General features: G+C 53.9%; 1 protein-coding gene across 1 annotated transcript in view; it reads right to left on the bottom strand.

The window, feature by feature from the left end:
* Positions 1 to 90: 90 nt before the first annotated feature.
* MED26 (mediator complex subunit 26) overlaps positions 91 to 12,672 on the bottom strand; it is a 55,380-nt gene continuing 42,798 nt past the window's right edge. Inside the window, 4 exon segments of the mRNA XM_032412323.1 lie at positions 91 to 4,345; positions 4,347 to 4,784; positions 4,786 to 4,980; positions 5,608 to 5,682. Of these exon segments, the coding sequence (XP_032268214.1) occupies positions 3,326 to 4,345; positions 4,347 to 4,784; positions 4,786 to 4,980; positions 5,608 to 5,682 (1,728 nt within the window). The 3' untranslated portion in view covers positions 91 to 3,325.

Genomic DNA, 12,672 nt, shown 5'->3' on the forward strand with positions numbered 1-12,672 from the left:
GTCCGCCACCACGTAGCGGGCGCAGGCCCCGCCCCTCCGGTGGATTTCCGGCCGGGGCGGTGCCTATCGCGGAAGCGGAAGGTGGGGAAGCGGAGACTTGCCTAGCGGGGTTTCCCCCGCGGAGGGTTGGCCTGGAGGACCTTGGAGCCGCGGCTCGAGCTGAGTGGGCAGAAGTGCAAAGACCGTGTCTCGTCGGCGTCTGTGAGCGGGCCATCGAGCTCGGGAGTCAGACCTCGATTCCCACGCTACATCGGCGTCCTCCAACCATACTCCTGATGGGCGGGCGACGGCGGACACCAAGGATAAAAGACTAGACCTTTCCGGAAAAGAAACCAAATTGTGAAAAGCTTTCCATAGGCTAAATTTTTTCTGCAAAAACACGGGAGGGACTTCCATGGCCGGACTCCCAACAGAAGGGCTAGGCCGGAGCGCCCGGTCTCTGGGGGCTTGTTCTGGGAACCACTGCGACGTGTGCTGTGCGGTAGGTGTATGACCATCTCCATTTCACAGACGGACAGACCGAAGCCCAGAGAAGGGAGGCGACTTGGCTTAGGTCCCCTGGCCAATTCGGGAGCCGTGGCCATGGTAGCCTACTCCCGCACCTGTCTCCAGGGCTCTTGCAGGCGGGAGAGGTTGCCGGGCCCTGACTGCTGATGCCCAAGGCCAGGATAGAGCAGACCCAGACCCCAGCGGAGGAAGACAAGATGGTGTTTTCAGCGGGATGGTTTTATACTAAAGGACTTTGATTTGTTCCAAAAATCATGTACTGACAACATTTTGGGGGAAGGGGTGGGGGTTAAGATGCCCTTTTACAATGTCTTTACTTGGCAAATTAGAAAGTGGCAACCCACTGATTTCCAAAATGTGGGAGGGAAATCTTAATTTTGTGTTCTCAAAAGCAGGCAGTATCTTTATGCTGGGGCTTACTGGATACTTAGACGCAGAAGTGGTCCTGCAGGTGAGGGCAGGGAGCAGGGACCTGTCCTAAAGCCCGGGTCTGAGAAAAGGAGATGCTCATAAGATGCCAACCTGTATCCTAGTATATTCCAGCTGTGCTTACGACCCTTTGTCACAGAGTAAGTCACTTCCTGGGGACACCCACACAGCAGCAGGGCTGGCCCACATTACAGGCACAGTGGATTTAGGAAAGTAATTAGTTACTCCATAGCACAAAGGGTTCTACTGACATGCTCCCCCCCCCCTTTTTTTTGGCTTAAACTCTTGTTTAACTTATCCTCACAGCTCTGGAGTAAGCACTTTCATCTCCCAGATAGAGACGTGTGTATGAGTGAAGTGATTATCTTAGAGCCATACAGCTCATAGATGGGAGGTCCAGAGTCCAACCTCAGCCTGTCCTCAAAGCCACTTCATCCACTGCCCTTATCTTAGGGTGGGTGTGTCTTGTACCAACACCATGTCAGAAATCCCTGCTGCTTCTGAAATTCTGGTTCTGGGCTGACTCAATGGTTCTGGACCCCCTGGTTCACCCTATGGGACTGTCCCTCTTTTTTTTTTTTTTAAGATTTTATATTTGTCAGAGAGCGAGCGAGTGCGAGAGCACACACACCTGGCAGAGGGTGTGCCAGGCAGAGAGAGAAGCAGACGCGGGACTCGATCCCAGGACCCTGGGATGATGACCTGAGCCGAAGGCAGACGCTTAACTGACTGAGCCACCCAGGTGTCCTGGGACTGTCCCTCTTAAGGGGTAGCTGCTTCCTCATCTGTGAAATGAAGTAGGTACATCCAACATGACCTATTCTGGACTGAAAAATTTGGAAAACCATAGTCGTAGCTGACGGTTTCAGGGGTGAGGGAGAAGGAAGTATTATCACTTTTATAGTCAAGGCAGAAAGTTATTTTTTAAAAATAGCACCTGCCAGATACTGAGACAGCCCCAGGCCTGCATGGGGAGCTAGCAGCCTGGGGCCAGAGCCAAGGGGTGCAGTGCCAGGCGTGGCTCTGGGCCATGCCCTGTAAAAGCCAGATACTTTGTGGGGTAAAACCAGGTTACCAAGACTTGGGACATGGAACCCCTTTGGAGGGCTTCTTTCTCTGGGGCAGATGGGATAACGTTCCTTCACGTGGACCTTCAGTCTCTGTCACCCAAAGCTAGTAGGTGACCCCGGAGGCGGAAGAGGCAACATGGCCCCGAATGAGTGAAAGGCAGGTGGAGGTCAGTTTTCATGCAGAACAATACTAGGCTGGCTTGGCCACTTTGCCCTGCCCACCTCCCTGCAGTCCGGCAAGGGAGCCCAAACCTCGGACACAAAAGGCTGGTATGGCTGTAAGGGACCAAATTAGTAACGATTCTGAGACTGGTTTGTGCAAATGGTTTTTTTTTTTTTATTTCCACATTTATATCACAAGGTGTCCACTTACTGGACCAAATAGCAAAGTTGCTCCCTTCTGCGTCTTGAGAACACAGAAGTCTAGGTACTGTACATTCACTAAGGCTCCTTGTTTTTGCAAATCGCGTTTATGACAAATAACCATAAGGCAAACGAATCTAAAGGAATGGTTATGAGTGTTTCCAGCGTACAGACAGGTCTCCTCTTGCCCAACAATACAGCTTACACACCAGTAGCACCCGCGGTTACTTTTGTGTTTTTTGGGAGGGGACTCTAGAAAGGTGAAATTTTCAAGATATGCGCAGGAAGGGGAAGGGGAAACTTTGAAAAGGGAGAAAGGAAAATTATTTGGCTGGTGGTCAATGGAAGAGGGGGATAAAATAAACTAGAAAACTTAGATTTTTGCAGCATTTTTTTCAAAACTGGGTTTTAACCGAAACCAGATGAGAACGTGTGGATGCCCACGGAGCGCAGGGCGTACTGGCTGGCCAGCCGGGGTGCGCGCAGAGGCCGCCGTGTGGGCACAGCCCCTGCCTCAGACACTCAGGGCCAAATTTAAACAAGGAAAATGCAGAGAGATGAGCTGCGTGCTTCTGTTGCTGTTTAAAGGTAACCTCTCCCCCAGGTTGTCTGTGCCTGCCTGCCACTGAGGTCCCAGCTCACGGGTGCTGGGAAATGTCCGCACCTCTTCCGGGGTGGGGAACTAACGCTTTTTATAGCTGGTTTGCTATAGAGTTCTGAACTCACTGTGCCGGCCTTCCTTCCACACGGTCCTTCCTTTGCAATTTTGTTAGTAAACTGGTAGCAGCATTTCACAAAAGAAGGAGAATTTTGAGGGAAGAGCACGGAGAGACCCCGAGACTCCCGCCCCCTCCCTCCCGGCCCGGGCCGGACTCCCCGGATTCCCAACCGCTGGAGGCTGCCCGCCTGCCATGCTAACTGCAAGGTGGGAATGCACTTAGAGGCCGACAGGCTGCTCAGTCCAAGCAGACATAAGGCAGAATGTTCAACCGCCCGTCGTCCCCGTGCGGGTCGAGCGATATGCACTGCGTCCAGTCATACCAGTTACCCTGTGTGTCCTGACACCCGTTCACCCCTGGCCACTGGTGGGCCTGGATTCTGTCCAGATCGTCCTGCGTGACCTCGCGGTTCAGCCCCGGGAGGTCCGTGGGCGCGCTGTGAGGCACCAGCACGTGCGGCTTCCGGGCCCCGCGCCGGGTGCTCTCCTCCTGCTTCAGGTACTCAGACATGAAGTGGTGAGCCCCTGGGGTCTGTGCGCCTGACGATGAGAGCAGGCTGCTCTGCCGGCTCAGGTAGGACTGGATGATCTCGTTGCGCGACAGCTCCTTCCAGTTCGTCTGTTCAAAAGGGCTCTGGACGCTGGCCTTGGCCTCGGGCTTGTCCAGCTCTGTCCTGGGCTGCTCTGTGTGCACGGGGCTGTCAGCCCGCACTGGCTCTTTCTGGGTCAGAGGTTTGATCTGTCTGGTCATGGGGTCAAAGGTGAGCTTCCGCTCTTTTAACCGGACGGGCTTGACACCCGCCTCCGCCACCTGCCCATCCAAGTTCACCGTGTAGTCACGAGGCCGGTACCTCTTCTTCTTTTTGCTGTCCGAGCCACCAGACGAGGCAGCGTCGCTGTCCGCCTTGGAGGAGTCCGGGGAAAAGCCCGCCCGGGGAAGGAGGGGCTCGGCCGGGGGCAGCCCCCCCTTGCAGCCCTGCCCTGCCAGCCGCTGGTGGCCCTCAGGCTGCTCCAGCCAGCGCACCGGGCTCTCGGCACTGGGCAGCAGCTCGAGCCGCCTGACGGGTGGTGTGGACGGCTGAGCCGGTGGGAGCGGCGACGGCACCTGTGTGGCATCAAGCGCCTGGGGCCGTGGAGAGGGGCTGGGCAGGGAGCCCTTGGGCGTGTACGGGCTCCGCTGCCGGGCAAAGGAGCCCTCGTGCCGTGAGTTCCGGGGACTGAAAGAGCAGCGAGGCGGCCCCTTGGGGTGGGGGGGGCCCCGGAGTCTCGTCCACCCGGTCCAGCTGCTGCAGCACCGCAGCCTTTGTCTGCAGGCAGGGGCCCGGGGGCTTGCCCAGGCCCGGAGAGCTGGTGTGCGGCCGCACAGCGTTCACGGGAATCTTGCCGCTGTGCTTGTCGCTCTCGCCGTGCTCCAGCCGGCTGCCCTCGGGGCCCGCGTGCCCGCTGCCGTCCAGGGCGCCAGGGAAGCTCTCGGGGCTCCCGCCGATCCCGTTGGTGGGGAGGGGGGATGAGTTGGGTACCAGGGAGTCATGGCTGGCTTTGGAGACCTTGGGAGGTGGCCCAGGGTGGCCGAGGTCACGTTGATCTCCCCGGCGCTTGCGGCTACCCAGCCTGTCCAGCCGCTGTCCAGGCAGCCTCTGGATGTCATTGCGGTTCTTCAGCTCATGGATGCTCTTGGGCGCGCCGGCCGCCCCCCCCCTCCGGCCGGCAGTTGTGAGCGCCCCCGTTGGCAGAGCCGGTGCTGCCCGCCAGCCCTCGCAGCGCCGCCTCATTCTGGTGCACGGGCTCGATGAGCTTCTGCCAGCTCCGCAGCAGCTTCTTGGCCCGCTTGGCGAGCTCCTCGTTCTTCGTTTTCTTGCGGACGTCGTTGATGAGCTTCCCAAGTCGAGTTTCCTACAACCAGAGAGAGATGATGACATGCTTTTGGGACAGCAAGTCCCCCATGAAAAGGGAGCTGAGAGCCCCTGGTCTTTGGATTAATCCCACTGCCCCTTTAAACCACGGAGTTCCTGGGTAACAAAACCCATGGGGATTTGGGGTCCTTTGTGACATCTAACTTCTCAAATCTAGTCCTCAAACTTCAGGGTCCCAGGGCCACGGGCGGCATCTTCAGAAGCACCGTCCCGCAGGCTCCTGGCACCTAGAGGCTGTGGACCGTCAGGCCAGTGCAGAGACACTGTGCCAGGGAAGCTCTTTGGGTGAAAGCACACTACGGCAAAGGCAACAGCAAACGGAAGGCCTGAGCCCGCATCCCTCACTGGAGCCTCTCCCCCTCCTCCCCCCAGGCAGGCCTCCCAGCCCTGGGACTAGAGCTACCCAATTCCTGCAGTGACCATAGGAAGATGTTGCTTTCGGCACAGCCTAGGCCAGGAGGGTATGTACACCGCTTACTCAGCACTACTAAGTCCTCACCTGGCCAGTGAGAGCAAAGGCTCCAAGAAGCCAGGAAGGACTCGGGTTGGGGAAGCCCAGGCCCTGCCCACCCTTCTCTTCCCAAAGTTGGGTCCTGGGGACACTCACCTCCAGTGCCTCTTTGGTAATGGGGTATTTCTCCAGGCTGGAGATGACTTCCAGCACCGCCACCATGTTCCGGATCTGCAAAACAAGAGCCACTTGTCAGACCTCTGCCCTTCTCCCTGTTCCAGCCCACTCTGGGCCTCTCCCTCCCAAGAGCCAGTGGAGTCAGCGACATCAAAGTTCTCACCCCATGCCATCTCCTACCTGCTCCTGAGGCCAGCAAGGTACCCAGTGCTCACCCTCCCGTCCGCCTCCTCTAGTGCATGGGGTGCAGGTGACTACGAGCCCGTCCATGGCCATGCCCACCTACCCAAGTGGCTGTCACACGGCTGAAACCCATGATGTTCATGAAATAAGCTCTGCTCCTGATCCGGGAGAGGTATTCTACTCTACCATCTCATGGGGGGCAGGGTGCTGAAGGATTCATCAAATAAAACACACCGAGCTTAAAAGATAAATAAAGGCATACCTCCTTTTGTGTTCTTAGCTTTACTACACTTCACAGATACTGTGTTTTTTACGAATTGAACTGTGGCAGCCCTGCACTAAGCAAGTCTATTGGTGCCATTTTCCAACAGCATTTGCTCACCTTGTGTCTGTCTCTGTGTCACATTTTGGTAATTCTCATCATTTTTCAGATTTTTTAACTATTTTATGTGTTATGGTGATCTGTGATTAGCGATTCCTGATGTTACTACGTGACCGCTTTGGGGCGCCACAAACCGCCCATGTAAGCCGGCGAACTTCATCGGTGCTGTGTGTGTCCACTGCCCAGCCACTGCCCTCTCCCCTCTCCTTGGGCCTCCCTGTTCCCTGAGACACAACAGTGTTGAAATTAGGCCAAATGAGACCCCTACAATGGCCTCTACGTGTTCAAGTAAAAGGAAGAGTGACACACCTCTCACTTTATATCAAAAGCTATAAATGACTTACACTTAGGAAGGCATGCCCAAAACCAAGATAGGCTGAAAGCTACGCCTCTTGTGCCAAACACTTTGCCAAGTTGTGAAGGCAAAGAAAGTTCTTGAAGGAAATTAAAGTGCTAGTCCAATGAACAAACACGGGTGATAGGAAAGCGAACCCGCCTTATTGCTGATGTGGACTAAGTCTGAGTGGTCTCGCTAGATCAAACCACCATATTCCTTTAAGCCAAAGCCTAGTCCAGAGCAAGGCCCTAACTCTCTTCAATTCTGTGAAGGCTTAGAGAAGTGGGGAAGCTGCAGAAGGGAAGTCTGAAGCCAGCAGAGGTTGGCTCATGAGGTTTAAGGAAAGAAGCCAACTTCATAACCTAAAAGTGCAAGGTGAAGCAGCAGGTGCTGATGTAGAAGCCACAACAAGGGATCCAGAAGATGTAGCTGAGATAATTCATGAAGATGGCTACACAACAGATTTTCAGTGTAGACCAAACAGCCTTCTATTGGAAAAAGATGCCATCCAGGACTTTCATAGAGAGAAGTCAATGCCTGGCTTCAAAGCTTCAAAGGACTGGCTGACTCCTGTTGCAGGCTAAATGCAGTTGGTGACTAAGTTGAAGCCGATGCTCATTTACCATTTGGAAAATCCTAGGGCCCTTAAGAATTATGCTAAATCGACTCTGCCTGTGCTCTAGAAATGGAACAACAAAGCCTGATGACAGCACATCAGTTTGCAACATGGTTTACAGACTATTTTAAGCCTACTGTTGAGACTTACTGCTCAGGAAAAAAGATTCCTTTCAAAGTCTTACTGCTCGTTGACAATGCACACGGTCACCCAAGAGCTCTGATGGTGACGTGCAGTGAGATGAATGTTGTTTGCATGCCTGCTGACACCACATCCATTCTGCAGCCCATGGACCAACTTTCTTTTTTTTTTTTTTAATATTTTATTTATTTATTCATGAGAGAGAGAGAGAGAGAGGCAGAGGCAGAGGGAGAAGCAGGCTCCCTGCCTAGCAGGAAGCCCGATGCGGGACTCGATCCCAGGACCCTGGGATCATGACCTGAGCCGAGGGCAGACGCTTAACCATCTGAGCCACCCAGGCGCCCCCCCCATGGACCAACTTTCAAGTCCTATTCTTTCAGAAGTACATTTTGTAAGGCTACAGCTGCCATAGACAGTGATTCCTCTGATGCATCTGGGCAAAGTAAATTGAAAACCTTCTGGAAAGGGTTTACCATTCTAGATGCCATTAAGAACATCTGTGACTCATGGGAAGAGGTCAAAATACCAAAATGAACAGGAGTTTGGAAGAAGTGGAGTCCAACCCTCATGGATGACTTTAAGGGTTCAAGACTTCTGTGGAGGAAGTAACCACAGGTGTGACGGAAACAGCAAGAGAGCTGGAATCAGAAGTGGAGCCTGAGGATGGGACTGACTTGCTCCAATCTCATGCTAAAACTTGAACGGATGAGGAGCTGCTTCTAATGGATGAGGAAAGAGCATGGTTTCTTGAGCTGGAATCTACTCCTGGTGAAGATGCTCTGAAGATTGTTGAAATGACCACAAAGGTTTAGAATATTACAGAAGATGAGCTGACAAAGCAGTGGCAGCATTTGAGAGGACTAATTCCAATTCTGAAAGAAGTCCTACTGTGTGTCAAATGCTATCAAACAGCATTGTGTGCTACATACAGAGAAACTGTTCGTGAAAGGAACAGCCAATCGATACAGCAAACTTCACTGTTGTCTTAAGAAACTGCCACAGCCCCCCCCAGCCGTCAGCGGCCACCACCCTGACCAGTCAGCAGCCGGCACCAGGGAGGCAGGACGTTCATCAGCAAAAGATTAGGATTTGCTGAAAAATGAGATAATGGTTAGCATTTTTTTAGTAATGAAATCTTTGGGTTTTTTGTTGTTGTTGTTGTTGTTGTTTGTTTGTTTTAGAGAGCAGGGGAGGGGGAGGGAGAGAGAGGATCTTGAGCAGGCTCCACGCCCAGGTGGAGCCCAACACGGGCTCTGTCTCACGATCCTGAGAGCATGACCTGGGCCGGAATCAAGAGTCGGACATTAACTACATCATCACCCACGTGCCCTAATAATAAAGTATTTTTAATTAAGGTATATACATTGTTTTTTTAGATATAATACTGTACACTTAACAGACTACAGTATAGTGTCAACACCACTCTTACATGCACCAGGAAACCAAAAACTTCATCTGCCTCGGTGTATCGTGATAGTCGCTTGGTGGTCTGGAACCCAACCCGCAGGATCTCCGAGGGATGCTTGCACACAGTAATCCAATCAATTTGGCTACATTAACAAGACCTTTAGAGTTCATCCCAAGACACCAAAAAGTGACAATGTGGGAGAAGACAGATGCCACAAGGCCCCGAGGATCCGTATGTGTCCGGAACACAGAAACCCTGGGCCAGCAGACAAGAGGAGGCAGCGGGTGAAAGAGGAGACGGCAGCACCTGTGCTCAGCTCTCGCAGGCATCAGGGAATGCAGACGGAAGCCAGGAGCGGCTACCCTGCGGACATGCCCACCAACCAGCAGAACTGGCATCTGACAGGACCAGGGAGTTCTGGGCCCAGCCAAGTCTCGGAAGCGACGGCCTTTGTTTGGCAGTCTCACGTGTGCACACCTGCTGACCAAGCCACTCCATCCCTTGTCCTCTGCTCGCTGTGAGCCAGGCCCTGCTCTCATACCATGTGTTTCCATGCGGCACTACTCTGTGCAATCACAACGACTCCATGGGGAAGGTGCTATTATCACATTTTACAGAAAGGAGACGGCACACAAAGGTGCAGGTCATGTAGTCCAATGTTATAGGGACACCAGTGTCTTCCAAGAGTCAAAGGAGCAGAATGAAAAATTCAAGAGTAACAGAAATGAGCCAACTGTAGCCTCAGTGCGCCAACAAGCAGCAGCTCAGACCACGGGAAGTGAAGAAGCTCAGACCACAGGGAGTGGAGTCACAGAAAACACAGACTGCATGATTCCATTTACACCAAACATCAGAGCATACTCAAAAATTAATTTAAAATCAGTCACAGACTTGGCCCCTGGCTGGCTCAGTCAGTAGAGCATGTGACTCTCAGTCTCGGGGTCATGAGCTTGAGCCCCACGCTGGGCGTAGAGCTTACTTTAAAAAAAAAAATCTATCTATCCATCTATCTATCTATCTATATTCATTCCTAAAATCAATCACAGACCTAAATATGAAAGCAAAAACTCAAAGTCTTTTAGAAGACACAGGAGAATATCTCTGCAACCTTGGGGTAGACAAAGATTTCTCAGGACCCCCAAAGCAGTAACCACCCAAGAAAAAATACTGACAAACTAGGCTTCATGAAGATTAAGAACTTCTGCTTACTACAAAAAGCAAACCTCAGCCCGGAGCACGTGCTGACAAAGCATGCCCAGTGAAGGGCTTGGCTCCAGAAGAGATAAAGAGCTCCTGCGGCTCAACAACCCCCAGCAGATGCAGGTTTCCGTGGGCTGGCGAGACGGGAGCCCGCGCCCTGAGGAAGGCCCCCCTCACCCCCCAAGATCACACAGTGAGCACATCACACGCCCACACACACTAGAACTGAGTTCTGCAGGCACGCGAAAGGGCACAAGGAAAGGTACATCTCCCACCCAGCCACTGCAAGTGTTTCCCTGTATCTTTTCCAAAAATATTCCTTGCATATAAAAGCTTGTGTACATACTTACCACACATTAAAAAAAAAAAAAAAAAAAAGGAAAACAAGATTCTATTCCTTACTTTTTCTCACTAACATCAGAAACATCCAACATCACAGCCCTCCTCCCTTTGCTCTTCCTTCCAGTTGGGGTGGGGGGAGGGAGGCCCCACTTGAGCAGTGCTGTGTCCCTCCTTTTCCACTTACTGTTACAAATAAGGCTGCAACCTCCACCTTTACTAGAGGTAGTTCTGGGCTAACACACAAGCTGCTAGAGGGGCTGCTGGCACCAAGGCCATGAATGACTGTAATCAGCCGCCGGGGAGGCTGCTCCCATTCCATGCCCACTGTAGGAGAGGAAGGTGGGGAAGCCTGTTTCCCACATCCTTGCCAGCACTGTGATATACTGATTTCCTCTGCTGCCAAAATGATCACACAGGATCACAAACTTGAGTGGCTTAAACACCATGCATGTATATATCATGTCAGGTTCCGGAGGGCAGAAGTGTGTTTCGGGTCCCCCTGGGCTGAGATCCAGGTGTAGGCACACTGCCCTCCTTTCGGGAAGCTCTCGAGGGCCCTTTCCTATTCCTTCAGGTGTTGACAGAATTATTCCTCCTTGCTGTACTGAGGGCCCCCTTTTCTTGCTGGCTTGGCTGTCATCTGAAGGCCATTTCCAGCTTTTTGGAGGACGCTGCATTCCCCAGCTCATGGCACCTCAGTTCACCTCCCAAGCCAGCAGCAGGGCTGAGTCCTCACACTGCACCTCTCTGACCCGGCCAGGAAAGGGTGTCCACTTCTAATGATTTGATGAGGCTGGGCCCACCTGCATAATCCAGGTCTGCACCCTTAGTCACACGTGCATCGTCCTTTTGCCAATGTAAGGTACCACACGCGCAGGTTCCGGGGACTAGGATGTAGACATTCTTGGGGGCTGGGACTCTGCTGGCCACATGTATTCCCAGCTTCTCTGCCTTATTTCCAGCTGAAGGCAGCTGTCACCTCCACCCGCCACCCCAGGTTCTCTGTGTCTCTTCTGAGTGTAAACTGCGGTGACCACAGAGCACCAAGGTGGCCCTCACTCTGCCCGACAGAGCCCTCACAAACTGCCCCTCTGTCAGGGGGCCCAATCCACACCTTGGCAACAAGGCCTCCCCTCGCAATGTTCTCATTCAGGGCTGTGCCTGAGAACACACACACCCAGACGGCCCCAAAAACCTACTCCAAGCTGCACTGAAGGAAGGGGTCTGAGAAGAGACACATTCCATCCTTCACATACCTTTGACATGTCACGGACAGGGATTCGGCACAAGAAGAGACCACATAGCGAGGAGGCCAGTACCACAGGGACAGCGAGGCCACCCACTCCTTGTCCCCAGCCCTGGGATTCCAGCCCCAATGGGGTCCTGAGCTTGCCACATGGCCTGTCTCCACCCCAGTGACCTCACCCTGTTATATTTAGAGCCCTGGGTCCCCACACACTCCCGAACCAGAGTCCCTGCAGAGCAAGCTCGGCAGCACAAACTGTCCTTGTCCTTGGGCAGACACTGTCCCGCTTCCAGATAGGAGGGGGGAGGCAGAACACCTGGGCAACCCGAGGCTGGCAGCAAGCTAGCACCGGAGACCTCACACAGCTGGAGCCGCTCCTGGAAGCTGTGCGGGAGCGGGGGGTCGGGGGAGGTCTGCAGGCCCTACCATCCTTGTTGAGCAGCTCCCACACCTGAGTGCCTGGGCAGACTCTGGCTTGGAGCAGGCTCTCCGGCTCTCAGCCCTGTGGAAAATGCTACGTCTGCCTAACCTCCTTCTGCCCTAGCTGCCTGGAAGTTCAGGACCATCCCAGGGGCTCACTCCTCTGGCTCTGCCCTACCCCGGAGTCATGACGGTGAGGGCACTGAGCACTGTGTGAGAAGCACCACCTGGGCATTCCAAGTGCAGTCAGTCCCAAGGACCAGGAAGCGGACCCCGAGAAATGCTCCAAGGAGTCTGGCCCTGACGCTCACCACACCCGACAGACAGGAGTCTGGGAAGCGCCAGGCCCGGCCCGGCCTCTGGCCTCAGACCCAGTAAAAGCAGTGTCGCCCCAGCCAGCCCGTGGCTCTGCAGGGGTTGGGCACGCCAAGACGGAAGGCTCCTGAGCCAGCCTTCCCAACACACCCACCCACACAGAAGCGGCAGGCCTCCCGGGATGAGATGTTCATCAGGAGGCTCCCAACCAGGTTCCAGCCCTGCAAAGCCCAGCACAGGGCCCTCCGGCCAGGGAGGTCAGTGTCAAGTGGAAGGCAGACCAGGCATGTGGACGGAGAGGGCAGCACCTGAATGGAGCCTCCCAGGGTAGAGAGAAGAGGTCTTAGCACCTAGGGAGATGGTGACATGGCACCAGAGCTCTGGAGAGGGGACAGAGGCCCAGGGTGAAGACAGTGGCACGAGCGAGGATGCCAGGAGGAAGAACAGACGGCGG

The sequence above is a fragment of the Phoca vitulina genome, unplaced genomic scaffold (genome assembly GCF_004348235.1).
Source record: "Phoca vitulina isolate PV1807 unplaced genomic scaffold, GSC_HSeal_1.0 scaffold13, whole genome shotgun sequence".
NCBI classification, from domain to species: domain Eukaryota; kingdom Metazoa; phylum Chordata; class Mammalia; order Carnivora; family Phocidae; genus Phoca; species Phoca vitulina.